Source organism: Scyliorhinus torazame, chromosome 22 (genome assembly GCF_047496885.1).
Source record: "Scyliorhinus torazame isolate Kashiwa2021f chromosome 22, sScyTor2.1, whole genome shotgun sequence".
Lineage (NCBI taxonomy): Eukaryota > Metazoa > Chordata > Chondrichthyes > Carcharhiniformes > Scyliorhinidae > Scyliorhinus > Scyliorhinus torazame.
This window is the reverse complement of record NC_092728.1, coordinates 38,538,533-38,565,722: the sequence shown is the minus strand read 5'-3', so window position 1 is coordinate 38,565,722 and position 27,190 is coordinate 38,538,533. Positions and strand designations below refer to the sequence as shown.

Sequence of the window (27,190 nt, the reverse complement as noted above, 5' to 3'; positions counted from 1 at the left end):
GTGTGGAACTGTCCCCAGTGCGAGTCAGTGTGTGTGGAACTGTCTCCCAATGAGAGTCAGTGCGTGGAACTGTCCCCCAGTGCGAGTCAGTGTGTGTGGAACTGTCCCCCAGTGAGTCAGTGTGTGTGGAACTGTCCCCCAGTGAGAGTCAGTGTGTGTGGAACTGTCCCCCAGTGAGAGTCAGTGTGTGTGGAACTGTCCCCCAGTGAGTCAGTGTGTGTGGAACTGTCCCCCAGTGAGAGTCAGTGTGTGTGGACTGTCCCCCAGTGAGAGTCAGTGTGTGTGGAACTGTCCCCCAGTGAGAGTCAGTGTGTGTGGACTGTCCCCCAGTGCAAGTCAGTGTGTGTCTCCTGCAGAGGCTAGGAAAAATTTTGATTTTCTCTGTTTTGTCCTTTTCCTCCACCTACGAGTAAGGAACCCTTGCACCCCATAAACTAACTGGATTACCAAAAGCCTCTTAAACTCCTTTGAAATGGTTGCCTCACAGTTTGTGCGCCTTTGAACAAAGGGGTGGCAGATACACTGATAGAAATGAAAATGGCTTGTTGTTTCGAACCTTGGGCGAAATTCCCCGGTATCGGCGCGATGTCCACCGACCGGCGCCCAAAACGGCGCAAATCAGACGGGCATCGCGCCGCCCCAAAGGTGCAGAATCCTCCGCATCTTGGGGGGCCGAGCCCCAACTTTGAGGGGCTAGGCCCGCGCCGGACTAATTTCCGCCGCGCCAGGTTGCGGAAAAGGCCTTTGGTGCCCTGCCAGCTGGCGCGGAAATGACATCTCCGGGCGGCGCATGCGCGGGAGCGTTAGCGGCCGCTCACGGCATCCCCGCGCATGCGCTGTGGATGGAGTCTCTTCCGCCTCCGCCATGGTGGAGACCGTGGCGAAGGCGGAAGGAAAAGAGTGCCACCGATCGCGGGCCAGGCCACCGTGGGGGCACCCCCCGGGGCCAGAACGCCCCGCGCCCCCCCCCGCCCCCCAGGTCCCCGGAGCCCGCCCGCGCCGCCTTGTCCCGCTGGTAAGAAAGGTGGTTTACTCCACGCCGGCGGGACAGGCATCCTAGCAGCGGGACTTCGGCACATCCGGGCCGGAGAATCGCGGGTGGTGGGGGGGGCGCCAACCGGTGCGGCGCGATTCCCGGCGGGGGCGGGATTCACGCCAGCCCCCGGCGATTCTCCGACCCGGGGGGGGGTCGGAGAATCTCGCCCCACATCTTTATGAGACCCAGGCATTTGCAACATTGTGTACATTCAGACCTCCCTGCATGCTGGCGGATGGACAAGCATGACCAAGTCTATGGGCTGAGCAACTGAATCCTGTGTGGAGGCACAGTGTTTAGCACTCCTGCCTCACAGTGCCAGGGACCCGTGTTCAATTCTGGCCTTGGGTGACTGTGTGGAGTTTGCACGTTCTCCCCATGTCTGTGTGGGTTTCCTCCAGGTGCTCCGCTTTCCTCCCACAGTCCAAAGAAATGTGGGTTTCATGGGGTTACGGGAATAAGGAGTGGTGCTCCTTCGGAGGGTTGGTGCAGACTCGATGGGCCGAATGGCCTCATTCTTCACTGTAGTGATTTTATGGATATAGGTTACATCAGCAAAACATCTCCAATCATCAGGCAGTGGAAATGTCTGTGAATACCAGGGCAATTGGAACTTTAAAGACTGAAGCTGATGGATTTTTGTTGATGATGTGGAGATGCCGGCGTTGAACTGGGGTGAGCACAGTACGAAGTCTTACAACACCCGGTTAAAGTCCAACAGGTTTGTTTCGATGTCACTAGCTTTCGGAGCGCTGCTCCTTCCTCAGGTGAATGAAGAGGTATGTTCCAGAAACATATATATAGACAGATTCAAAGATGCCAGACAATGCTTGGAATGCAACCATTAGCAGGTGATTAAATCTTTACAGATCCAGAGATGGGGTAATCCCAGGTTAAAGAGGTGTGAATTGTGTCAAGCCAGGACAGTTGGTAGGATTTCGCAGGCCAGATGGTGGGGGATGAATGTAATGCGACATGAATCCCAGGTCCCGGTTGCAGAAACTTATAGCCAAGTTCCGCACACAAAAGTGCGGCCTCAACCGGGACCTGGGATTCATGTCGCATTACATTCATCCCCCACCATCTGGCCTGCAAAATCCTACCAACTGTCCTGGCTTGACACAATTCACACCTCTTTAACCCGGGGTTACCCCATCTCTGGATCTGTAAAGATTTAATCACCTGCTAATGCTCGCATTCCGAGCATTGTCTGGCATCTTTGAATCTGTCTATATATATGTTTCTGGAACATACCTCTTCATTCACCTGAGGAAGGAGCAGCGCTCCGAAAGCTAGTGACATCGAAACAAACCTGTTGGACTTTAACCTGGTGTTGTAAGACTTCGTACTGATTTTTGTTGGTCGCCGATATTGAGGGATCCGATCAGAGTTGGGTAAATGGAGTTGAGGGATTAGATCAGCTGTGATCGCATTAAATGTCCCCCTCCAGTTCCAATGATATTAGTTATTGTTTGTGCAGCAGACGATATTTGATGTGCATCAGTGATTTGGTTGAGAGAATTTTAATGACAAACCCAATTATCCTCATCGTCATGATTAGAATGACAGTGATTTTGCACAGCGGTATATTTAGCACAGACCTCAGTGGTACCAGGAATGCCGTACAGGCAGTAATACAGGTTGTCAATCCCATTCTCAATGGCCAGTAGGAGGAGGTCACTGTTGCAAAGTCGCTGTAACACTGTCACAAGATTGTCCTTCTCCAGCTTCAGTTGTTGTTCTGTACCTGCCTTCAAACTGTTCAGGCTGACAGGAGAGAAACACACAAGAATTTGTCAGAAAACTGCCCTCTTTGTGCTGACCATATTTGCGTAGCTCGTCCCGGCAGCTACTAAAGCAACAAATTTAAAATAGAATGCAGGTTTGTGCTTCCTCGTGCGGAGTATCAGTTGGCCACGCAGCCACCTCACAGTACAATCTCTGCTCCACAGTAGCCTGATTTAAGAGGCCATTGTGCTGTTTCCATTGGATCTTGGGGATGTACAGAAGCCCTGAGTATCAAGAGCTATCAGCTCCGCTCTCAGACTTAGCGATCCATTTCCCTTTCCTCCCACAGTTTCCTCTCCTCCATTTTGAGGTTCAGTGGGAAGAGGCCTCTGGGTCAGAGGTTTCTAAAATTGAGAACCGCACAGACACGGGGAGAATGTGCAAACTCCACATGTAAAGTGACCCGGGCATGGATCGAACCAGGGTCCTCGGCGCCATGAGGCAGCAGTGCTAACCACTTGTAGCCATGTAAAATGGCTGCGTTCCGATTAATCTGGCCAAAACCCAGTTTAAAACGGCTAACCCGAAAGACTGCTGGGAAAAGCAGCCAAGAAGACACAGGCAGGCAGCTGCAGACAGGTTCGCATATTCAGCTCTGGGAAGGTAGCCCAGATCGATACTCAGAGCTATCAACAGTCCATCAACCCAGGTATTCGCAGTTGCATTCAGGACTGTTTACACCTAATCTATTCAGACATCCACAGCTAAATCGGCTATCCCCGGGAACAATTGCAACATATTAGCAATTGAATACCGGGCCAGACCTGTCGGCGCCTGCAGTGGCCGAAACAAAGACAGGTGAGCGACCACCCCCCGATCAAGGAATCGCCTCACCATTGGACACATCGACCCCAGAGATTGGGGACAGAATCCAATCACTTGGGACTCAGGGTCAAGGGCCGCCCCGGGAGGCGGGAAGCCCCTGGGCCCTATAAAAGTAAAGGTCCAAGTTCAGATCTCTCTCTCTCTCATCTTCGCCTGCTCGAGACCTTCACAAGACCAGCCACCGGCCACTGTAAGTGTGAATCCAGCGATTGCTATCCGGTAGAGACACCTAGCCACCGACCTGTAGCAGCCTTTTGAATCCCGCGGGCCAGATTTGATTGGACAAGCCATTCGTTTCCTTGGCCTGGTGGGCTCTTCCTAAGTTAAGTATTGGCCAGTAGTGATAGGTTTGCTATATAGAAAGTAGTATTAGGGTATTAATGTTGCCTGTTGTATATAATAAATGACCGTTGTTTTAATCCTTACTAAGCGGTGTGCTGTGTTATTAATCATAACCTAAACTTGAACCACGTGGCGGTATCATAAAGATACCTGGCGACTCATGAGCAAAGGTGACCGAAACAGACAAATAGACTAAAGCTAGAAAGAGCAACACACTGCACCACCATGCCGCCCTGGGTCAGCGGTTATACGTCTTGCTGCAGAGACTTGAGGGAGTGCAGCACTGTCAGCGCTGGTGACATCTTTTGGGTGTGATCTTAAACCAAGGCCTTGTCTTCTGCCCTATCACGTGGACAGGATAGATCTGATGGCATTATTTGAAGAATGGGGGAGTTCCCCGGCCAATATTTATCTCTCAACTGACATCACTGAATCATATGACCCTAACAGATATCTTTGCAGCATCCTTGAGCACAGGTGAGGTCCCGGAGGACTGGAGAATTGCTAATATTGTCTCTTTGTTGAAGAAGGGTAGCAGGGATAGTCCAGGGAATTAGAGACCTGAGAGCTTGACGTCAGTGGTAGGCAAACTGTTGGAGAAGATACTGAGGGATAGGATCTATTCACATTTGGAAGAAAATAGACTTATCAGTGATAGGCAGCATGGTTTTGTGCAGGGAAGGTCATGTCTTACAAACCTAATAGAATTATTTGAGGAAGTGACAACGTTAATTGATGAGGGAAGGGCTGTAGATGTCATATACATGGACTTCAGTAAGGCGTTTGATAAAGTTTCCCATGGCAGGTTGATGGAAAAAGTGAAGTCGTATGGGGTTCAGGGTGTATTAGCTAGATGGATAAAGAACTGGCTGGGCAACAGGAGACAGAGAGTAGTGGTGGAAGGGAGTGTCTCAAAATGGAGACAGGTGACTAGTGGTGTTCCACAGGGATCCGTGCTCGGACCACTGTTGTTTATGATATACATAAATAATCTGAACAAAGGTATAAGTGGTCTGATTAGCAAGTTTGCAGATGATACTAAGATTGGTGGAGTTGCAGGTAGCGAGGAGGACTGTCAGAGAATACAGCAAAATATAGATAGATTGGAGAGTTAGGCAGAGAAATGGCAGATGGAGTTCAATCCAGGCAAATGCGAGGTGATGTATTTTGGAAGATCTAATTCAAGAGCGGACTATAGGGTCAATGGAAGAGTCCTGGGGAAAATTGATGTACAGAGAGATCTGGGAGTTCAGGTCCATTGTACCCTGAAGGTGGCAACGCAGGTCGATAGAGTGGTCAAGAAGGCATATAGCGGGATTTTTCAGGGTATAAATTGAACATGGGGAAAAGTGAGTTGTTTGTGGTGCATCCAGGGGAGCAGAGTAGAGAAATAGAGGACCTACCGTTGAGGAAGGTAACAAGGGACTTTCGTTACCTGGGGATCCAGATAGCTAAGAATTGGGGCACATTGCATAGGTTAAATTTAACGCGGTTGGTGGAACAGATGGAGGAGGATTTCAAGAGATGGGATATGGTATCCCTGTCAATGGCAGGGAGGGTGCAGGCGGTTAAGATGGTGGTCCTCCCGAGATTCCTCTTTGTGTTTCAGTGCCTCCCGGTGGTGATTACGAAGGCTTTTTTTTAAAAGGATTGAAAAGAGCATCATGGGTTTTATGTGGGCCGGGAAGACCCCGAGAGTGAGGAAGGGATTCTTACAGCGTAGCAGGGATAGGGGGGGGCTGGCACTACCGAGCCTAAGTGAGTATTATTGGGCCGCTAATATTTCAATGGTGAGTAAGTGGATGGGAGAGGAGGAGGGAGCGGCGTGGTTGGGCGTCCTGTAGGGGGACTAGCCTACAGGCTATGGTGACAGCCCCATTGCCGTTCTCACCGAGGAACTACACCACAAGCCCGGTGGTGGTGGCTACACTGAAGATTTGGGGACAGTGGAGACGGCATAGGGGAAAGACTGGAGCCTTGGGGGGGGGGGGGGTCCCCGATAAGAAACAACCATAGGTTTGCCCCGGGGGGAATGGATGGGGGATATGGAATGTGGCAAAGAGCAGGAATAACGCAACTGAAAGATCTGTTTGTGGATGAGAAGTTCGCGAGTCTGGGAGCGCTGACCGAGAAATATGGGTTGCCCCAAGGGAATGCATTCAGGTATATGCAACTGAGGGCTTTTGCGAGGCAACAGGTGAGGGAATTCCCGCAGCTCCCGACACAAGAGGTGCAGGACAGAGTGATCTCAAAGACATGGGTGGGGGGATGGTAAGGTGTCAGATATATATAGGGAAATGAGGGACGAAGGGGAGACTATGGTAGATGAACTAAAAGGGAAATGGGAAGAAGAGCTGGGGGAGGAGATTGAGGAGGGGCTGTGGGCAGATGCCCTAAGCAGGGTAAACTCGTCGTCCTCGTGTGCCAGGCTAAGCCTGATTCAGTTTAAGGTATTACACAGGGCACATATGACTGGAGCACGGCTCAGTAAATTTTTTGGGGTGGAGGATAGGTGTGCGAGGTGCTCGAGAAGCCCAGCGAATCATACCCATATGTTTTGGTCATGCCCGGCACTACAGGGGTTTTGGATGGGGGTGACAAAGGTGCTTTCAAAAGTAGTAGGAGTCCGGGTCGAACCAAGCTGGGGGTTGGCTATATTTGGGGTTGCACAAGAGCCGGGAGTGCAGGAGGCGAGAGAGGCCGATGTTTTGGCCTTTGCGTCCCTAGTAGCCCGGCGCAGGATATTGCTAATGTGGAAAGAAGCCAAGCCCCCGGGGGTGGAGACCTGGATACATGACATGGCGGGGTTTATAAAGCTAGAGCGGATTAAGTTCGTCCTAAGGGGGACGGCTCAAGGGTTCACCAGGCGGTGGCAACCGTTCGTCGAATACCTCGCAGAAAGATAGACGGAATGGGAAAAAGAAGGCAGCAGCAGCAGCCCAGGATCATGGGGGGGGGGGGGGGGGGAACCAGAAGGACTCTCAGGGTTGTTAATATATACTGTATAGTATGTATAGGTCGTTGCTACAGATAATTATATATTGGACTGTTAAATTATATTTTTGGAGAGTGTTACTTGTGACAAGGCAGTTGCCAATTAGGGCTAGTTTTCATTTTTGTTATTTATTATTTATTCATTTTTTGTTTATAAAATAGGTCATTGTTATTTGTGTTGTTATAATATTGTGTAAAGGATGCACAATGTACTGTGTTGGTTGACCAAAAATTTTCAATAAAATATTTAATAAAAAAAAAAAAGAAGGCATACAGCATGCTTGCCTTCATCGGACGGGGTATTGAGTACAAGAGTCGGCAGGTCATGCTACAGTTGTATAGGACTTTGGTTAGGCCACATTTGGAACACTGCGTGCAGTTCTGGTCGCCACATTACTAGAAGCCATGCTTTAGAGAGGGTGCAGAGGAGGTTCACCAGGATGTTGCCTGGTATGAAGGGTGCTAGCTATGAAGAAAGGTTGAGTAGATTAGGATTGTTTTCATTGGAAAGACGGAGGTTGAGGGGGGACCTGATTGAGGTCTACAAAATTATGAGAGGTATGGACAGGGTGGATAGCAACAAGCTTTTTCCAAGAGTGGGGGTGTCAATTACAAGGGGTCACGATTTCAAGGTGAGAGGGGGAAAGTTTAAGGGAGATGTGCGTGGAAAGTTTTTTACGCAGAGGGTGGTGGATGCCTGGAACGTTTTGCCAGCGGAGGTGGTAGAGGCGGGCACGATAGCATCATTCAAGATGTATCTAGACATATATATGAACGGGCGGGGAACAGAGGGAAGTAGATCTTTGGAAAATAGGCGACAGGTTTAGATAAAGGATCTGGATCGGCGCAGGCTGGGAGGGCCGAAGGGCCTGTTCCTGTGCTGTAATTTTCTTTGTTCTTTGTTCTTGTTCTTTGTTCTATGGCCTCATTACTATTTGTGGGATCATGCTGTACTCAAATTAATGGCTGAATTTCCAGCTTTCTGACAGTTACTACGTTTCATAAGTCCGCCATTAGATGTACTGTGCTTTGGGACATCCTCAGGGCATGGAAGGTTCTAGAGAAAAGCAATGTATTTTTTCTTTCTCCATTGCTTAAGATGTCTTATGAGAAGCACTAGTTGCAATACTACAAGTTTAAAGCTCCCTGGATGGAGCGCACTGCCCAATGGCCTGGCCTTTCAGCATCTGACACTTTACTCAAATTTGACTTCCTCGCTTCCTGTATTGCTGCTCAACTGGATGGCATGTGAACTTAGTTTGCCAAGGTTCTGCCCTCTTCTCCTACTCAGCTTACACTCTGCTCAGGTCCGTACTCTTGGCCTGTACTCTGCTCAGGTCCGCACTCTTGGCCTGCAATTTGCTCAGGACTGCACTCTTGGGCCTGTACTCTGCTCAGGTCCGTACTCTCGGCCTGTACTCTGCTCAGATCCGCACTCTCGGCCTGTACTCTGCTCAGATCCGCACTCTCGGCCTGTACTCTGCTCAGATCCGCACTCTCGGCCTGTACTCTGCTCAGGTCCGTACTCTCGGCCTGTTCTCTGCTCAGGTCCGCACTCTCGGCCTGTACTCTGCTCAGGATTGCACTCTTGGCTTGTACTCTGCTTAGGTCCGTATTCTCGGCCTGTACTCTGCTCAAGTCTGTACTCTCGGTCTATACTCTGCTCAGGACTTCACTCTCGGCCTGTACTCTGCTCAGGACTGCACTCTCGGCCTGTACTCTGCTCAGTCAGATCCGCACTCTGGGCATCGGGATGATGTGGGTATCGGGGTGACGGGGGTATCGGGGTGACGAGCGAATCGGGGCGACGAGCGAGTCGGGGCGACGGGGGTGTCGGGGCGACGGGGGTGTCGGGGCAACGGGGGTGTCGGGGCGACGGGGGTGTCGGGGCGACGGGGGTGTCGGGGCGACGGGGGTGTCGGGGCGACGGGGGTGTCGGGGCGACGGGGGTGTCGGGGCGACGGGGGTACCGGGGCGACGGGGGTACCGGGGCGACGGGGGTACCGGGGCGACGGGGGTACCGGGGCGACGGGGGTACCGGGGCGACGGGGGTACCGGGGCGACGGGGGTACCGGGGCGACGGGGGTACCGGGGCGACGGGGGTACCGGGGCGACGGGGGTACCGGGGCGACGGGGGTACCGGGGCGACGGGGGTACCGGGGCGACGGGGGTACCGGGGCGACGGGGGTACCGGGGCGACGGGGGTACCGGGGCGACGGGGGTACCGGGGCGACGGGGGTACCGGGGCGACGGGGGTATCGGGGCGACGGGGGTATCGGGGCGACGGGGGTATCGGGGCGACGGGGGTATCGGGGCGACGGGGGTATCGGGGCGACGGGGGTATCGGGGCGACGGGGGTATCGGGGCGACGGGGGTATCGGGGCGACGGGGGTATCGGGGCGACGGGGGTATCGGGGCGACGGGGGTATCGGGGCGACGGGGGTATCGGGGCGACGGGGGTATCGGGGCGACGGGGGTATCGGGGCGACGGGGGTATCGGGGCGACGGGGGTATCGGGGCGACGGGGGTATCGGGGCGACGGGGGTATCGGGGCGGCGGGGGTATCGGGGCGGCGGGGGTATCGGGGCGGCGGGGGTATCGGGGCGGCGGGGGTATCGGGGCGGCGGGGGTATCGGGGCGGCGGGGGTATCGGGGCGGCGGGGGTATCGGGGCGGCGGGGGTATCGGGGCGGCGGGGGTATCGGGGCGGCGGGGGTATCGGGGCGGCGGGGGTATCGGGGCGGCGGGGGTATCGGGGCGGCGGGGGTATCGGGGCGGCGGGGGTATCGGGGCGGCGGGGGTATCGGGGCGGCGGGGGTATCGGGGCGGCGGGGGTATCGGGGCGGCGGGGGTATCGGGGCGGCGGGGGTATCGGGGCGGCGGGGGTATCGGGGCGGCGGGGGTATCGGGGCGGCGGGGGTATCGGGGCGGCGGGGGTATCGGGGCGGCGGGGGTATCGGGGCGGCGGGGGTATCGGGGCGGCGGGGGTATCGGGGCGGCGGGGGTATCGGGGCGGCGGGGGTATCGGGGCGGCGGGGGTATCGGGGCGGCGGGGGTATCGGGGTGATAATGGTATCGGGGTGACGGGGGTATCGGGGTGACGAGGGTATCGGGGTGACGGGGGTATCGGGGTGATGAGGGTATCTGGTGTGGTGTCACCAGGGTCTGTGTGCTGGAAGGATGGTACTTTTCCCATAAGATTCCTCAGTTTCTGGACAGTTTCCCCCAACCAGGATGTCCACTGGAAGTTAGGCCGGAAGTCACATGAGAGACTGATGGAAAACTCCCATCAGGATTCAGTGCACGGAGGATCAGCTGTGTTGCCTTACTGGACTATATAAACAAAGCACGGAGGCCTGCTAGGAAGAAGCCAACTTGGTGAATGAAAAAATGAAATGAAATGAAAATCGCTTATTGTCACAAGTAGGCTTCAAATGAAGTTACTGTGTAAAGCCCCTAGTCGCCACATTCCGGCGCCTGTTCGGGGAGGCTGTTACGGAAATCGAACCGTGCTGCTGGCCTGCCTTGGTCTGCTTTCAAAGCCAGCGATTTAGCCCTGTGCTAAACAGCCCCAGAATGCAAGGAAGATGTCTCGGAGAGGGAAGTGTGTTTGTTGTTGCCCTCGGACTCTGTGAAACCCTGGTTTAGATTGGACTGTATGAGGAGCCATGCTGATAACCTGACTGTCGCTGTTATATACGGCGTTGAGTTTTCGTTGGGAAATGGATTAGTCATCCCGGCCAGGAATATGGGTTTATTTCCTTTCTTTTCTGTTTTGCTGAGTATCTGAAGATCTTTAAATAAAAGTACAGTTTCTGGTGTTGGGACAATGTATTAAATTGAGTGAACCCCACCCCCACCTATCACAACCCCCAGCCCTTTGCTGGATCACACTGGATTCTGGGGGTACCTATTTTAAAAAAGGGCATCTGGATGAGGAGGGAATGTAGTAAAGATCAGGGTATCTGGATGATAAAGGTTAGGTGGAGTTACGAGGATAGAGTGGGGGAGTGGGCCTGGGTAGGGTGCTCTTTCGGAGGGTCGGTGCAGACTCAATGGGCCAAATGTCCTCCTCCTGCAGTGTAGGGATTCTGTGATATGATGGTATCTTTGATCAATCAGATGTGTCCAATTGTGCTCAGGTACAGTTGGGTATGGTCTATATGATGGTGGAGCAGGTTGGAGAGAGTCAATAAGTTCTCCCATTCTTATATACAGCTTCAGTGGTGTTTCTGAAGTTGGTGCTAAGGTGAAGAGAGAACTTTGCAGGTAATTCCTGGAAGACATTTCATAATGTAGGGGCTGGTTTAGCACAGTGGGCTAAATACCTGGCTTGTAATGCCGAACAAGGCGCGGGTTCAATTCCCGTACCAGCCTCCCTGAACTGGCGCCACAGAATGTGGCGACTAGGGGCTTTTCACAGTAACTTCAGTGAAACCTACTTGTGACAATAAGCGATTATTATTATATTATTAACAGCTGATGAGAAGAGGGGCCTCAGTTTCACATTAATGGTGTGTATGAGTGCCTTGTACCTGGCAATGGTTTTGTTGGGGTCAAACTTTAGTTCTGCGTGTTCCAGCATTAGATCATTTAAATCTTTGTTCAAGTGATCCCGCTTCTCGTTCCGCTGACTGAGTTTCCACTGCAGGTAGTCACTGGTCGCACTCTGCATGTTTATCCTCTGCTCAATGTCCTGCATAAAATAAAGTTAAAATCTTAAATGAAAAAGATGTCACTTTTTATTTCCCCAATTTCCCAATATTCATTTAGCACCTCTCCCATCCCTTGTGGATCCGCACATAGATCCAGTTGATATTGGTATGCTGCCAGTAGTAGGACCCAGCGTTGGATCCGGGCCGAAGCTATTGGTGACATTGCGTTGTCTTCTTTCAGCAAGCCCAGCAACAGCTTGTAGAACATAGAACATAGAACATTACAGCACAGTACAGGCCCTTCGGCCCTCGATGTTGCGCCGACCTGTGAAACCACTCTAAAGCCCATCTACACTATTCCCTTATTGTATAATGGTCTATCCAATGACCATTTGAATGTCCTTAGTGTTGGCGAGTCCACTACTGTTGCAGGCAGGGCATTCCACGCCCTTACTACTCTCTGAGTAAAGAACCTACCTCTGACATCTGTCTTATATCTACCTCCCCTCAATTTAGAGCTAAGTCCCCTCGTGCTAGACATCACCATCCGAGGAAAAAGGCTCTCACTATCCACCCTATGCAATCCTCTGATCATCTTGTATGCCTCAATTAAGTCACCTCTTAACCTTCTTCTCTCTAACAAAAACAGCCTCAAGTCCCTCAGCCTTTCCTCATAAGATCTTCCCTCCATACCAGGCAACATTCTGGTAAATCTCCTCTGCACCCTTTCCAATGCTTCCACATCCTTCCTATAATGCGACGACCAGAATTGCACGCAATACTCCAAATGCGGCCGCACCAGAGTGTTGTAAAGCTGCAACATGACCTCATGGCTCCTAAACTCAATCCCTCTACCAATAAAAGCTAACACACCGTACGCCTTCTTAACAACCATCTCAACCTGGGTGGCAACTTTCAGGGATCTATGTACATGGACAACGAGATCTCTCTGCTCATCCACACTGCCAAGAATCTTACCATTAGCTCAGTACTCAGTCTTCCTGTTATTCCTTCCAAAATGAATCACCTCACACTTTTCTGCATTAAACTGCATTTGTCACCTCTCAGCCCAGCGCTACAGCTTATCTATGTCCCTCTGTAACTTGTAACATCCTTCCACACTGTCCACAACCATCGACTTTAGTGTCATCTGCAAATTTACTCACCCATCCTTCTACGCCCTCCTCCAGGTCATTTATAAAAATGACAAACAGCAGTGGCCCCAAAACAGATCCTTGTGGTACACCACTAGTAACTGGACTCCAGTCTGAACATTTCCCATCAACCACCACCCTTTGTCTTCTTCCAGCTAGCCAATTTCTGATCCAAACTGCTAAATCACCCTGAATCCCATGCCTCCGTATTTTCTGCAGTAGCCTACCCTGGGGAACCTTATCAAACGCTTTACTGAAATCCATATACACCACATCAACTGCTTTACCCTCATCCACCTGTTTGGTCACCTTCTCAAAGAACTCTATAAGGTTTGTGAGGCACGACCTACCCTTCACAAAACCGTGTTGACTATCTCTAATCAAATTATTCCTTTCCAGATGATTATACATCCTATCTCTTATAAACCTTTCCAGGATTTTTCCCACAACAGAAGTAAGCCTCACTGGTCTATAGTTACCGGGGTTATCTCTACTCCCCTTCTTGAACAAGGGAACAACATTTGCTATCCTCCAGTCTTCTGGCACTATTCCTGTAGACAAAGATGACTTAAAGATCAAGGCCAAAGGCTCAGCAATCTCCTGGTCTGTGATTATTGTGAATTTCTGCCGTACAAGTACTGGTGACATTTCTTCACCGCGAAGATTGCAGCCCGTCCTTCCTTTTCAATTTGGGCGTACTTTCGCTCTGCTGCTGCTAACATCCTGGAAGCAAATGCTATAGGCCGTTCCTGTCCGTTTTGCCCTCTGTGTGCCAAGACTGCACCAACGCTAGATGGAGACGCGTCGCAAGAGACCACCAACTCTTTCCTAGGGTTGTAGTGTGCCACCACATTTTTTGAGGAGAGCTGTTGTTTTATCTTCTTGAAAGCCCTGTCTTGGCAGGTGGACCACTCCCAGGCTTGCCCCTTTTTTTGTAATTGGTGTAGGGGGTCCAAGATGGAAGCTCTGTTCTGTATGTATTTTCCGTCGTATGTCACCAGTCCTAAAAAATATCTTAACTCCTGAATTGTGGTGGGGGCCGGGGCATCTTTAATCACTCTCACCCGATCCTCCAAAGGGTGTAGCCCTGGTTTGTCAAACTTGTACCCCAGATAGGTTACTTGAGGTGCTAAAAAAACACATTTCTCCCTCTTTAGGCGCACGCCTGCTGCTGAAAACCTCCTAAGGACTTCCTCCAGGTCTTGCAGGTGTTCTGCCTTTGTTTTTTCTGTAATGTGGATGTCGTCCAGGTAAATGGTGACCTGTAGTAACCCTTGTAATATATTCTCCATTGTCCTCTGGAATATCGCACAGGCTGACTATACCCCGAAGGGTAATCTTGTCTACTGAAAAAGACCCTTCAGGATGTTTATCGTTGAGAATTTTTGCGACTCTTCGTCCAGCTTCAGCCGTTGATATGCGTGGCTCATATCCAGCTTTGAGAATAAGACTCCTCCAGCCAGCTTTGCATACAAATCCTCAATCCGGGGAATTGGGTATTTGTCCAGCTGTGAGTAGCGATTAATCGTTTGTTTGAAATCGTCACAAAGGCGGTCCAAGCCGTCCGGCTTAAGGATAGGCACCACGGGTGCTGCCCATTCTGCAAACTGGACCGGTTTTATTATTCCTTCCCGCTTCAATCTGTTGATTTCCGTATCAACATTCTGCCTTAAAGCGAAGGGTACCGTTCGGGCCTTGTAGAATTTTGGGACTGCCTCCGGATCTACATGTAATGTCGCCTTTGCTCCCTTTATTGTTTCGAGCCCCTCTTGGAAAACCTCTGAATATTTGCAAAGGGTGCACTCAGGCGACCATTTTCCAGCTGGAAAATGTTTACCCAATCCAGCTGGATCTCTTTTAGCCAGTTTCGTCCCAATAAGCTCGGTCCCGCACCTTTCACTACCATTAAAGGCAGCCTAACCAGTTGCTCTCCATAAGCACAGTTTTGCTGAGGTCCTGGTTAGGGATAAGGGTTGGAGTCCAGTGCGAGTTTTATTAAATACTGTTTCCCCTATCACTGATACGGCTGCTCCCGTGTCGACTTCCATTAATGCGGGACGTCCATTCAACCTTATGGTTAATTTAATAAGTTTTGATTACCATTGCTGCACAATTTAGTTGTTCCTCGTCGGAGGAAGGTGGGGCTTCTAGGGTATGCATTCTCCTGTACCCAGTCTACGTGTCCTTCTCCAAGATGTTGGTTTTGGGCATCTATTTCTCCTCTCTGGCTCCGATCTATGGTAACAACTACAATATTGTTTCCACTGGCGGGTGAAAGCAGATCTAGGGGGCATAGCCTCAAAATAAGGGGAAGTAGATTTAGGACTGAGTTTAGGAGGAACTTCTTCATCCAAAGGGTTGTGAATCTATGGAATTCCTTGCCCAGTGAAGCAGTAGAGTCTCCTTCATTAAATGTTTTTAAGATAAGGATTGATAGTTTTTTGAAGAATAAAGGGATTAAGGGTTATGGTGTTCGGGCCGGAAAGTGGAGCTGAGTCCACAAAAGATCAGCCATGATCTCATTGAATGGTGGAGCAGGCTCGAGGGGCCAGATGGCCTACTCCTGCTTCTCGTTCTTATGTTCTTATATCTTGCCGGGCGAAAAGTTGCAGGGGCTGCCGTCTGCCTGGTCCTAATTTTCCCTTGCTTGGGAGCGGTTCTGTGAGTGGGCCTGGGTTCCTTAGTATCCGAGTTGTTCCTGAGGGTGGCTATGCAGTTGCCAATCCCCCAGCGGTAGTCCCTTAACTCAATTTCACTGGTGTGGGCGTCTACCTCCATCGGAGTACTCTGTAACTCATGTGCTCCAGTTAGTCTTACTTCGGTGGTAGGCAAAGTAATGGAAAGGGTACTGAAGGATAGGATTTCTGAGCATCTGGAAAGACACTGATTGATTAGGGATAGTCAGCACGGATTTGTGAGGGGTAGGTCTTGCCTTACAAATCTTATTGAATTCTTTGAGGAGGTGACCAAGCATGTGGATGAAGGTAAAGCAGTGGATGTAGTGTACATGGATTTTAGTAAGGCATTTGATAAGGTTCCCCATGGTAGGCTTCTGCAGAAAGTAAGGAGGCATGGGATAGTGGGAAATTTGGCCAGTTGGATAACGAACTGGCTAACCAATAGAAGTCAGAGAGTGGTGGTGGTTGGCAAATATTCAGCCTGGATCCCAGTTACCAGCGGCGTACCGCAGGGATCAGTTCTGGGTCCTCTGCTGTTTGTGATTTTCATTAATGACTTGGATGAGGGAGTTGAAGGGTGGGTCAGTAAATTTGCGGACTATACGAAGATTGGTGGAGTTGTGGATAGTAAGGAGGGCTGTTGTCGGCTGCAAAGAGACATAGATAGGATGCAGAGCTGGGCTGAGAAGTGGCAGAGGGAGTTTAACCCTGAAAAGTGTGAGGTTGTCCATTTTGGAAGGACAAATATGAATGCGGAATACAGGGTTAACGGTAGAGTTCTTGGCAATGTGGAGGAGCAGAGAGATCTTGGGGTCTATGTTCATACATCTTTGAAAGTTGCCACTCAAGTGGATAGAGCTGTGAAGAAGGCCTATGGTGTGCTCGCGTTCATTAACAGAGGGATTGAATTTAAGAGCCGTGAGGTGATGATGCAGCTGTACAAAACTTTGGTAAGGCCACATTTGGAGTACTGTGTACAGTTCTGGTCACCTCATTTTAGGAAGGATGTGGAAGCTTTGGAAAAGGTGCAAAGAAGATTTACCAGGATGTTACCTGGAATGGAGAGTAGGTCTTACGAGGAAAGGTTGAGGGTGCTAGGCCTTTTCTCATTAGAACGGAGAAGGATGAGGGGCGACTTGATAGAGGTTTATAAGATGATCAGGGGAATAGATAGAGTAGACAGTCAGAGACTTTTTCCCCGGGTGGAACAAACCATTTGCACTGAGTGCTGAATTTGGTGCTTTTTGAGTGCGATAGTGAGAGTTTGGTGACCGAGGGAGTTAGGTGAGGAGGGAGTAAGGTGCTCCTTTCATTTTGTTTCCGACATTTCCGCAAAGAGTGCGAAGAGAGCCAGGAGTTTACAGGAAGTGTAGCTGACTGGGAGCAGAGTCGGAGGGCGGAGATCTAGTTAGTCCACACAGCAGCTATATTCTGTAAGGTAAGAGGGGATGGAGGCTAGGCCAGTTACATGCTCCTCCTGTAGGATGTGGGTGGTGAGGGATACCACCGGTGTCCCCACTGACTATACCTGCGGGAAGTGCACCCAACTCCAGCTCCTCAAAGACCGTGTTAGGGAACTGGAGCTGAAGCTGGATGAACTTCGGATCATCCGGGAGGCAGAGGGGGTGATTGAGAAGAGTTACAGGGAGGTAACCACACCCAAGGTACAGGTCAAGAATAGCTGGGTTACAGTCAGGGGGAAAAAAACAAACAGGCAGACAGTGCAGGGATCCCTCGTGGCCGTTCCCCTTGAAAACAAGTATACCGTTTTGGATGCTGTTGGGGGGGATGACCTACCGGGGGAAGGCCCTAGCGGCCAGGTCTCTGGCACTGAGTCTGGCTCTGGGGCTCAGAAGGGAAGGGGGGAGAATAGAAAAGCAATAGTTGTAGGAGATTCAATGGTTAGGGGAATAGATAGGAGATTCTGTGGTCGCGAGTGAGACTCCCGGAAGGTATGTTGCCTCCCGGGTGCCAGGGCCAGGGATGTCTCGGATCGTGTCTCCAGGATCCTTAAGGGGGAGGGGGAGCAGCCAGAAGTCGTGGTGCACATTGGTACCAACGACATAGGTAGGAAAAGGGGTGTGGAGGTAATAAACAAGTTTAGGGAGTTAGGCTGGAAGTTGAAAGCCAGGACAGACAGAGTTGTCATCTCTGGTTTGTTGCCAGTGCCACGTGATAGCGAGGCTAGGAATAGGGAGAGAGTGCAGTTGAACACGTGGCTGCAGGAATGGTGTAGGAGGGAGGGCTTCAGGTATTTGGATAATTGGAGCGCATTCTGGGGAAGGTGGGACCTGTACAAGCAGGACGGGTTGCATCTGAACCATAGGGGCACCAATATCCTGGGAGGGAGGTTTGCTAGTACTCTTCGGGAGGGTTTAAACTAATTTGGCAGGGTAATGGGAAACGGATTTGTAGTCCAGCAACTAAGGTAGCCGATATTCAGGACGCCAAAGCATGTAATGAGGCAGTGGGGAAGGGAACACTGACAAAGGAGAGTATTTGCAGGCACGGAGATGGGTTGAAGTGTGTATACTTCAACGCAAGAAGCATCAGGAATAAGGTGGGTGAACTTAAGGCATGGATCGGTACTTGGGACTACGATGTGGTGGCCATCACGGAAACTTGGATAGAAGAGGGGCAGAAATGGTTGTTGGAGGTCCCTGGTTATAGATGTTTCAATAAGATTAGGGAGGGTGGTAAAAGAGGTGGGGGGGTGGCATTATTAATTAGAGATAGTATAACAGCTGCAGAAAGGCAGTTCGAGGAGTATCACCCTATTGAGGTAGTATGGGTTGAAGTCAGAAATAGGAAAGGAGCAGTCACCTTGTTAGGAGTTTTCTATAGGCCCCCCAATAGTAGCAGAGATGTGGAGGAACAGATTGGGAAACAGATTTTGGAAAGGTGCAGAAGTCAGAGGGTAGTAGTCATGGGCGACTTTAACTTCCCAAATATTGAGTGGAAACTCTTTAGATCAAATAGTTTGGATGGGGTGGTGTTTGTGCAGTGTGTCCAGGAAGCTTTTCTAACACAGTATGTAGATTGTCCGACCAGAGGAGGGTTAATATTGGATTTAGTACTGGGTAATGAACCAGGGCAAGTGATAGATTTGTTAGTGGGGGAGCATTTTGGAGATAGTGACCACAATTCTGTGACTTTCACTTTAGTAATGGAGAGGGATAGGTACGTGCAACAGGGCAAGGTTTACAATTGGGGGAAGGGTAAATACGATGTTGTCAGACAAGAATTGAAGTGCATAAGTTGGGAACATAGGCTGGCAGGGAAGGACACAAGTGAAATGTGGAACTTGTTCAAGGAACAGGTGCTACGTGTCCTTGATATGTATGTCCCTGTCAGGCAGGGAAGAGATGGTCGAGTGAGGGAACCATGGTTGACAAGAGAGGTTGAATGTCTTGTTAAGAGAAAAAAGGTGACTTATGTAAGGCTGAGGAAACAAGGTTCAGACAGGGCATTGGAGGGATACAAGATAGCCAGGAGGGAACTGAAGAAAGGGATTAGGAGAGCTAAGAGAGGGCATGAACAATCTTTGGCGGGTAGGATCAAGGAAAACCCCAAGGCCTTTTACACATATGTGAGAAATATGAGAATGACTAGAGCGAGGGTAGGTCCGATCAAGGACAGTAGCGGGAGATTGTGTATTGAGTCTGAAGAGATAGGAGAGGTCTTGAATGAGTACTTTTCTTCTGTATTTACAAATGAGAGGGGCAATATTGTTGGAGAGGACAGTGTGAAACAGATTGGTAAGCTCGAGGAAATACTTGTTAGGAAGGAAGATGGGGTAGCACGGTAGCATTGTGGATAGCACAAATGCTTCACAGCTCCAGGGTCCCAGGTTCGATTCCGGCTTGGGTCACTGTCTGTGCGGAGTCTGCACATCCTCCCCGTGTGTGCGTGGGTTTCCTCCGGGTGCTCCGGTTTCCTCCCACAGTCCAAAGATGTGCGGGTTAGGTGGATTGGCCATGCTAAATTTCCCATAGTGTCCAAAATTGCCCTTAGTGTAGGGTGGGGTTACTGGGTTATGGGGATAGGGTGGAGGTGTGGACCTTGGGTAGGGTGCTCTTTCCAAGAGCCGGTGCAGACTCGATGGGCTGAATGGCCTCCTTCTGCACTGTAAATTCTATGATACTATGATACTATGATGTGTTGGGCATTTTGAAAAACTTGAGGATAGACAAGTCCCCCGGGCCTGACGGGATATATCCAAGGATTCTATGGGAAGCAAGAGATGAAATTGCAGAGCCGTTGGCAATTATCTTTTCGTCCTCACTGTCAACAGGGGCGGTACCAGGGGATTGGAGAGTGGCGAATGTCGTGCCCCTGTTCAAAAAAGGAACTAGGGATAACCCTGGGAATTACAGGCCAGTTAGTCTTACTTCGGTGGTAGGCAAAGTAATGGAAAGGGTACTGAAGGATAGGATTTCTGAGCATCTGGAAAGACACTGCTTGATTAGGGATAGTCAGCACGGATTTGTGAGGGGTAGGTCTTGCCTTACAAATCTTATTGAATTCTTTGAGGAGGTGACCAAGCATGTGGATGAAGGTAAAGCAGTGGATGTAGTGTACATGGATTTTAGTAAGGCATTTGATAAAGTTCCCCATGGTAGGCTTCTGCACAAAGTAAGGAGGCATGGGATAGTGGGAAATTTGGCCAGTTGGATAACGAACTGGCTAACCGATAGAAGTCAGAGAGTGGTGGTGGATGGCAAATATTCAGCCTGGATCCCAGTTACCAGTGGTGTACCGCAGGGATCAGTTCTGGGTCCTCTGCTGTTTGTGATTTTCATTAATGACTTGGATGAGGGAGTTGAAGGGTGGGTCAGTAAATTTGCAGACGATACGAAGATTGGTGGAGTTGTGGATAGTAAGGAGGGCTGTTGTCGGCTGCAAAGAGACATAGATAGGATGCAGAGCTGGGCTGAGAAGTGGCAGATGGAGTTTAACCCTGAAAAGTGTGAGGTTGTCCATTTTGGAAGGACAAATATGAATGCGGAATACAGGGTTAACGGTAGAGTTCTTGGCATTGTGGAGGAGCAGAGAGACCTTGGGGTCTATGTTCATACATCTTTGAAAGTTGCCACTCAAGTGGATAGAGCTGTGAAGAAGGCCTATGGTGTGCTCGCGTTCATTAACAGGGGGATTGAATTTAAGAGCCGTGAGGTGATGATGCAGCTGTACAAAACTTTGGTAAGGCCACATTTGGAGTACTGTGTACAGTTCTGGTCGCCTCATTTTAGGAAGGATGTGGAAGCTCTGGAAAAGGTGCAAAGAAGATTTACCAGGATGTTGCCTGGAATGGAGAGTAGGTCTTACGAGGAAAGGTTGAGGGTGCTAGGCCTTTTCTCATTAGAGCGGAGAAGGATGAGGGGCGACTTGATAGAGGTTTATAAGATGATCAGGGGAATAGATAGAGTAGACAGTTAGAGACTTTTTCCCCAGGTGGAACACACCATTACAAGGGGACATAAATTTAAGGTGAAAGGTGGAAGATATAGGAGGGATATCAGAGGTAGGTTCTTTACCCAGAGAGTAGTGGGGGCATGGAATGCACTGCCTGTGGAAGTAGTTGAGTCGGAAACATTAGGGACCTTCAAGCAGCTGTTGGATAGGTACATGGATTACGGGAAAATGATATAGTGTAGATTTATTTGTTCTTAAGGGCAGCACGGTAGCATTGTGGATAGCACAATTGCTTCACAGATCCATGGTCCCAGGTTCGATTCCGGCTTGGGTCATTGTCTGTGCGGAGTCTGCACGTCCTCCCCGTGTCTCCGTAGGTTTCCTCCGGGTGCTCCGGTTTCCTCCCACAGTCCAAAGATGTGCGGGTTAGGTGAATTGGCCAATGATAAATTGCCCTTAATGTCCAAATTGCCCTTGGTGTTGGGTGGAGGTGTTGAGTTTGGGTAGGGTGCTCTTTCCAAGAGCTGGTGCAGACTCAAAGGGCCGAATGGCCTCCTTTTGCACTGTAAATTCAATGATAATCTATGATTAATCTAGGACAAAGGTTCGGCACAACATCGTGGGCCGAAGGGCCTGTTCTGTGCTGTATTTTCTATGTTCTATGTTTATTACAAGAGGACATAAATTTAAGGTGAAAGGTGGAAGATATAGGAGGGATATCAGAGATAGGTTCTTTACCCAGAGAGTAGTGGGGGCATGGAATGCACTGCCTGTGGAAGTAGTTGAGTCGGAAACATTAGGGACCTTCAAGCAGCTATTGGATAGGTACATGGATTACGGTAAAATGATATAGTGTAGATTTATTTGTTCTTAAGGGCAGCACGGTAGCATTGTGGATAGCACAATTGCTTCACAGCTCCAGGGTCCCAGGTTCGATTCCGGCTTGGGTCACTGTCTGTGCGGAGTCTGCACGTCCTCCCCGTGTCTGCGTGGGTTTCCTCCGGGTGCTCCGGTTTCCTCCCACAGTCCAAAGATGTGCAGGGTAGGGGGATTGGCCATGATAAATTGCCCTTAGTGTCCAAAATTGCCCTTGGTGTTGGGTGGAGGTGTTGAGTATGGGTAGGGGGCTCTTTCCAAGAGCCGGTGCAGACTCAGGGGGCCGAATGGCCTCCTTCTGCACTGTAAATTCAATGATAATCTATGATTAATCTAGGACAAAGGTTCGGAACAACATCGTGGGCCGAAGGGCCTGTTCTGTGCTGTATTTTCTATGTTTTCTATGTTTCTATGCTCCGCTCGCCGCTTTTTCTAAGGACAAAGCCAGCTGCAATGCTTGTTTGCAATCGTGCTCGGCCTCTGCTAGTTGATGTTTTTGTATTGCTAAATTATTTATTCCGCACACCAACCGGTCTCGGAGCATCTCACTTAACATCAAACGTTAGTGACTGACTCCCCAGTGTCTCGGAATGCTGATACCTGGAAAACCGGTACCTTCGCAGGATCAGAGGTGGCTTAGGGTCAGAGTACTCTTTTACTAAGTCCGTCAATTCCTGGAAAGTTTTTGTGTCCGGTGCCTCTGGAACAGTGAGACTGCACATAATGGCAAAAGCTGCCGGCCCAAATGCAGTCAGCAGAATAACCCGTTGCTTCTCCTCCGGAATTATATCATTTGCTCTCAAGAAGTACTTCATCCACTCTACGTATTGGGCCCAGTCTTCCACTGCAGGGTTAAAAGAATCCAACTTCTCGAATAAAGGCATTTTGCTTGTCAGTGGCTTAACCTCAATATGCGGCGGCTGCTAACGAGCAGGTTCCTTCGGGTCGTTCTGGTTTCCTCGTCGCCACTGTAATAAGTTCACGGAGGCAGAAGTTCCTTCACCAGAATTTATTTTCTTTACAAAACCAACAGCTGAACAACCAGGTAAATTCAACTTGCTATCTGCACTGGAAGTGCAAAGGATCTGACACTCCCTGTTATATACAGAGAAAGGGGTTCCCTGATTGGGCCACTAATCAGGGAACTCACATTCTAATTGGCCAATCTCAAAGGCCTGGCGTACGTCATTGCAGAAACCATATCAAATGCTTTTTGAAATCCAGGTACACTACATCTACTGGTTCCCCATTATCTACTCCATTCGCTACATCCTCAAATTTCTACTTAAATTTGTCAAGCAAAACTTTCCTTTAGTAAACCATGCTGACTTATTCTCACCATACTCTGTTTTTCTCAGCACATTGTTAAAACTTTCTGAATAGATTCCAGAATTTTCCGAACATTTTGATTTTGGGTTAACTGGCCTGCAATTCACTGTTTTCTCTCTCCTTCCTTTCTTGAAAGGTGGTGTAGGATTTGTCAACTTCCGACCTGAATGTAAGGAATTTTGGCAGTTCCCCTATCTCTGCAGAATTCTCTTTTTGACGCCTAGGGTGTGGGCCATCAGGCCACGAGGAGTGTCGCCAATACCTTGGGTGGAATTATCCCTTCTTTGCGCAGAGTGCTGTCTGAGGTGGGATTAACCTGCGTGCAGCTCGCCGGCAGCACGGCCTGCATTTCTCGCCTCATTGAGTAAAGGAAAGTGGAGATGTGGCCCACGCTGTCACGTTGGTGGGGTAAGGTTACAGAAAACTGGCAAGGCCAGAAATCCAGAGTTCAAGGTACCATAAGAAACAAAGAACTGCCTTCCCCCCCCCCCCCGACGGAATAGGGAGCACCCCCCCCCCCACCCCCACCCCCCCCCCCCACACACACACGCACACAATGGAGCTCCCCAGAGGAGCCCCCCACTGCACCCATGGCACTGCCTGCAGGGCCTTGCCCGGGCAAGTCCTTTTCTCCTCGGGGGCTTTACCTACCTCTGGAGTTTCCTCCAATGGTTCCTGTTTTAAAAAACCTGGTTGAAATCTCGCCGATGTGACGGGCAGATTCTTTCTTACTGAGTACTTGTTTTTCAATTACATTTATTTTTGGGGAACATCATGAACAGTTTCATTAGTCTCTCGCACAAGGAAAAGGTTTAGAATCTGTACCGGGAGCAGGGCGCCGTCTCCTGTACCGGGAGCAGGGCGCCGTCTCCTGTACCGGGAGCAGGGCGCTGTCTCCTGTACCGGGAGCAGGGCGCCGTCTCCTGTACCGGGAGCAGGACGCCGTCTCCTGTTCCGGGAGCAGGGCGCCGTCTCCTGTACCGGGAGCAGGGCGCCGTCTCCTGTACCGGGAGCAGGACGCCGTCTCCTGTACCGGGAGCAGGGCGCCGTCTCCTGTACCGGGAGCAGGGCGCCGTCTCCTGTACCGGGAGCAGGGCGCCGTCTCCTGTACCGGGAGCAGGGTGCCGTCTCCTGTACCTGGAGCAGGGTGCCGTCACCTGTCCCAGGGAGCAGGGCGCTGTCTCCTGTACCGGGAGCAGGGTGCCGTCTCCTGTACCGGGAGCAGGGTGCAGTCTCCTGTACCGGGAGCAGGGTGCAGTCTCCTGAGCAGGGTGCCGTCTCCTGTCCCGGGGAGCAGGGTGCCGTCTCCTGTACCGGGAGCAAGGTGCCGTCTCCTGTGCCGAGAGCAGGGTGCCGTCTCCTGTACCGGGAGCAGGGTGCAGTCTCCTGTACCGGGAGCAGGGCGCCGTCTCCTGTACCGGGAGCAAGGTGCCGTCTCCTGTGCCGGGAGCAGGGTGCCGTCTCCTGTACCGGGAGCAGGGTGCCGTCTCCTGTACCGGGAGCAGGGCGCCGTCTCCTGTACCGGGAGCAGGGTGCAGTCTCCTGTACCGGGGGCAGGTTGCCGTCTCCTGTACCAAGGGCAGGGTGCAGTCTCCTGTACCGGCAGCAGGGTGCCGTCTACTGTACCGGGAGCAGGGTGCCGTCTCCTGTACCGGGAGCAGGGTGCCGTCTCCTGTACCGGGAGCAGGGTGCCCCCTCCTGTACCGGGAGCAGGGCGCCGTCTCCTGTACCGGGAGCAGGGCGCCGTCTCTGTACCGGGAGCAGGGTGCCGTCTCCTGTACCGGGAGCAGGGTGCCCTCTCCTGTACCGGGAGCAGGGTGCCGTCTCCTGTACCAGGAGCAGGGTGCAGTCTCCTGTACCGAGGGCAGGGTGCCGTCTCCTGTACCGGGAGCAGGGTGTAGTCTCCTGTACCGAGGGCAGGACGCAGTCTCCTTTACCGGGAGCAGGATGCAGGCTCCTGTACCGGGAGCAGGGTGCCCTCTCATGTACCGGGAGCAGGGCGCCGTCTCCTGTACCGGGAGCAGGGCGCCGTCTCCTGTACCGGGAGCAGGGCGCCGTCTCCTGTACCGGGAGCAGGGCGCCGTCTCCTGTACCGGGAGCAGGGCGCCGTCTCCTGTACCGGGAGCAGGGCGCCGTCTCCTGTACCGGGAGCAGGGTGCCGTCTCCTGTACCGGGAGCAGGGTGCCGTCTCCTGTACCTGGAGCAGGGTGCCGTCACCTGTCCCAGGGAGCAGGGCGCTGTCTCCTGTACCGGGAGCAGGGTGCCGTCTCCTGTACCGGGAGCAGGGTGCAGTCTCCTGTACCGGGAGCAGGGTGCAGTCTCCTGAGCAGGGTGCCGTCTCCTGTCCCGGGGAGCAGGGTGCCGTCTCCTGTACCGGGAGCAAGGTGCCATCTCCTGTGCCGAGAGCAGGGTGCCGTCTCCTGTACCGGGAGCAGGGTGCAGTCTCCTGTACCGGGAGCAGGGCGCCGTCTCCTGTACCGGGAGCAAGGTGCCGTCTCCTGTGCCGGGAGCAGGGTGCCGTCTCCTGTACCGGGAGCAGGGTGCCGTCTCCTGTACCGGGAGCAGTGCGCCGTCTCCTGTACCGGGAGCAGGGTGCAGTCTCCTGTACCGGGGGCAGGTTGCCGTCTCCTGTACCAAGGGCAGGGTGCAGTCTCCTGTACCGGCAGCAGGGTGCCGTCTACTGTACCGTGAGCAGGGTGCCGTCTCCTGTACCGGGAGCAGGGTGCCGTCTCCTGTACCGGGAGCAGGGTGCCCTCTCCAGTACCGGGAGCAGGGCGCCGTCTCCTGTACCGGGAGCAGGGCGCCGTCTCTGTACCGGGAGCAGGGTGCCGTCTCCTGTACCGGGAGCAGGGTGCCCTCTCCTGTACCGGGAGCAGGGTGCCGTCTCCTGTACCAGGAGCAGGGTGCAGTCTCCTGTACCGAGGGCAGGGTGCCGTCTCCTGTACCGGGAGCAGGGTGTAGCCTCCTGTACCGAGGGCAGGACGCAGTCTCCTGTACCGGGAGCAGGATGCAGGCTCCTGTACCGGGAGCAGGGTGCCCTCTCATGTACCGGGAGCAGGGTGCCGTCTCCTGTGCCGGGGGCAGGGTGCCGTCTCCTGTACCGGGAGCAGGGTGTAGTCTCCTGTACCGAGGGCAGGGTGCCGTCTCCTGTACCGGGAGCAGGGTGTAGTCTCCTGTACCGAGGGCAGGACGCAGTCTCCTGTACCGGGAGCAGGATGCAGGCTCCTGTACCGGGAGCAGGGTGCCCTCTCATGTACCGGGAGCAGGGCGCCGTCTCCTGTGCCGGGAGCAGGGTGCAGTCTCCTGTATCGGGTCAGGGTGCAGTCTCCTGTACCGGGAGCAGGGTGCCATCTCCTGTATGGGGAGCAGGACGCAGTCTCCTGTCCCGGGAGCAGGGTGCCGTCTCCTGTACCGGGAGCACGGTGCCGTCTCCTGTACCGGGAGCAGGGTGCCCTCTCCTGTACCGGGAGCAGGGCACCGTCTCCTGTACCGGGAGCAGGGTGCCGTCTCCTGTACCGGAATCAGGGTGCCGTCTCCTGTACCGGGAGCAAGACACCGTCTCCTGTACCGAGGGCAGGGTGCCGTCTCCTGTACCGGGAGCAGGGTACTGACTCCTGTACCGAGGGCAGGGCGCCGTCTCCTGTACTGGGAGCAGGGTGCCATCTCCTGTACCGGGAGCAGGACGCAGTCTCCTGTACTGGGGGCAGGGTGCCGTCTCCTGTACCGGGAGCAGGACGCAGTCTCCTGTACCGGGAGCAGGGCGCCGTCTCCTGTATCGGGAGCAGGGCGCCGTCTTCTGTACCGGGAGCAGGGTGCCGTCTCCTGTACCGGGAGCAGGGTGCCGTCTCCTGTACCGGGAGCAGGGTGCCGTCTCCTGTACCGGGAGCAGGGTGCCGTCTCCTGTACCGGGAGCAGGGTGCCGTCTCCTGTACCGGGAGCAGGGTGCCGTCTCCTGTACCGGGAGCAGGGTGCCGTCTCCTGTACCGAGAGCAGGGTGCCCTCTCCTGTACCGGGAGCAGGGGGCCGTCTCCTGTACCGGGAGCAGGGCGCCGTCTCTGTACCGGGAGCAGGGTGCCGTCTCCTGTACCGGGAGCAGGGT

General features: G+C 52.4%; 1 protein-coding gene across 1 annotated transcript in view; it reads right to left on the bottom strand.

Annotated features, from left to right (window-relative positions):
- LOC140398802 (coiled-coil domain-containing protein 183-like) overlaps positions 1-27,190 on the bottom strand; it is a 168,024-nt gene that overhangs the window by 24,760 nt on the left and 116,074 nt on the right. Inside the window, exons 10-11 of the mRNA XM_072487768.1 lie at positions 11,520-11,680; positions 2,638-2,803 (exon numbers count right to left, since the gene is read on the bottom strand). Of these exons, the coding sequence (XP_072343869.1) occupies positions 2,638-2,803; positions 11,520-11,680 (327 nt within the window). The remainder of the gene's footprint in view (positions 1-2,637; positions 2,804-11,519; positions 11,681-27,190) is intronic.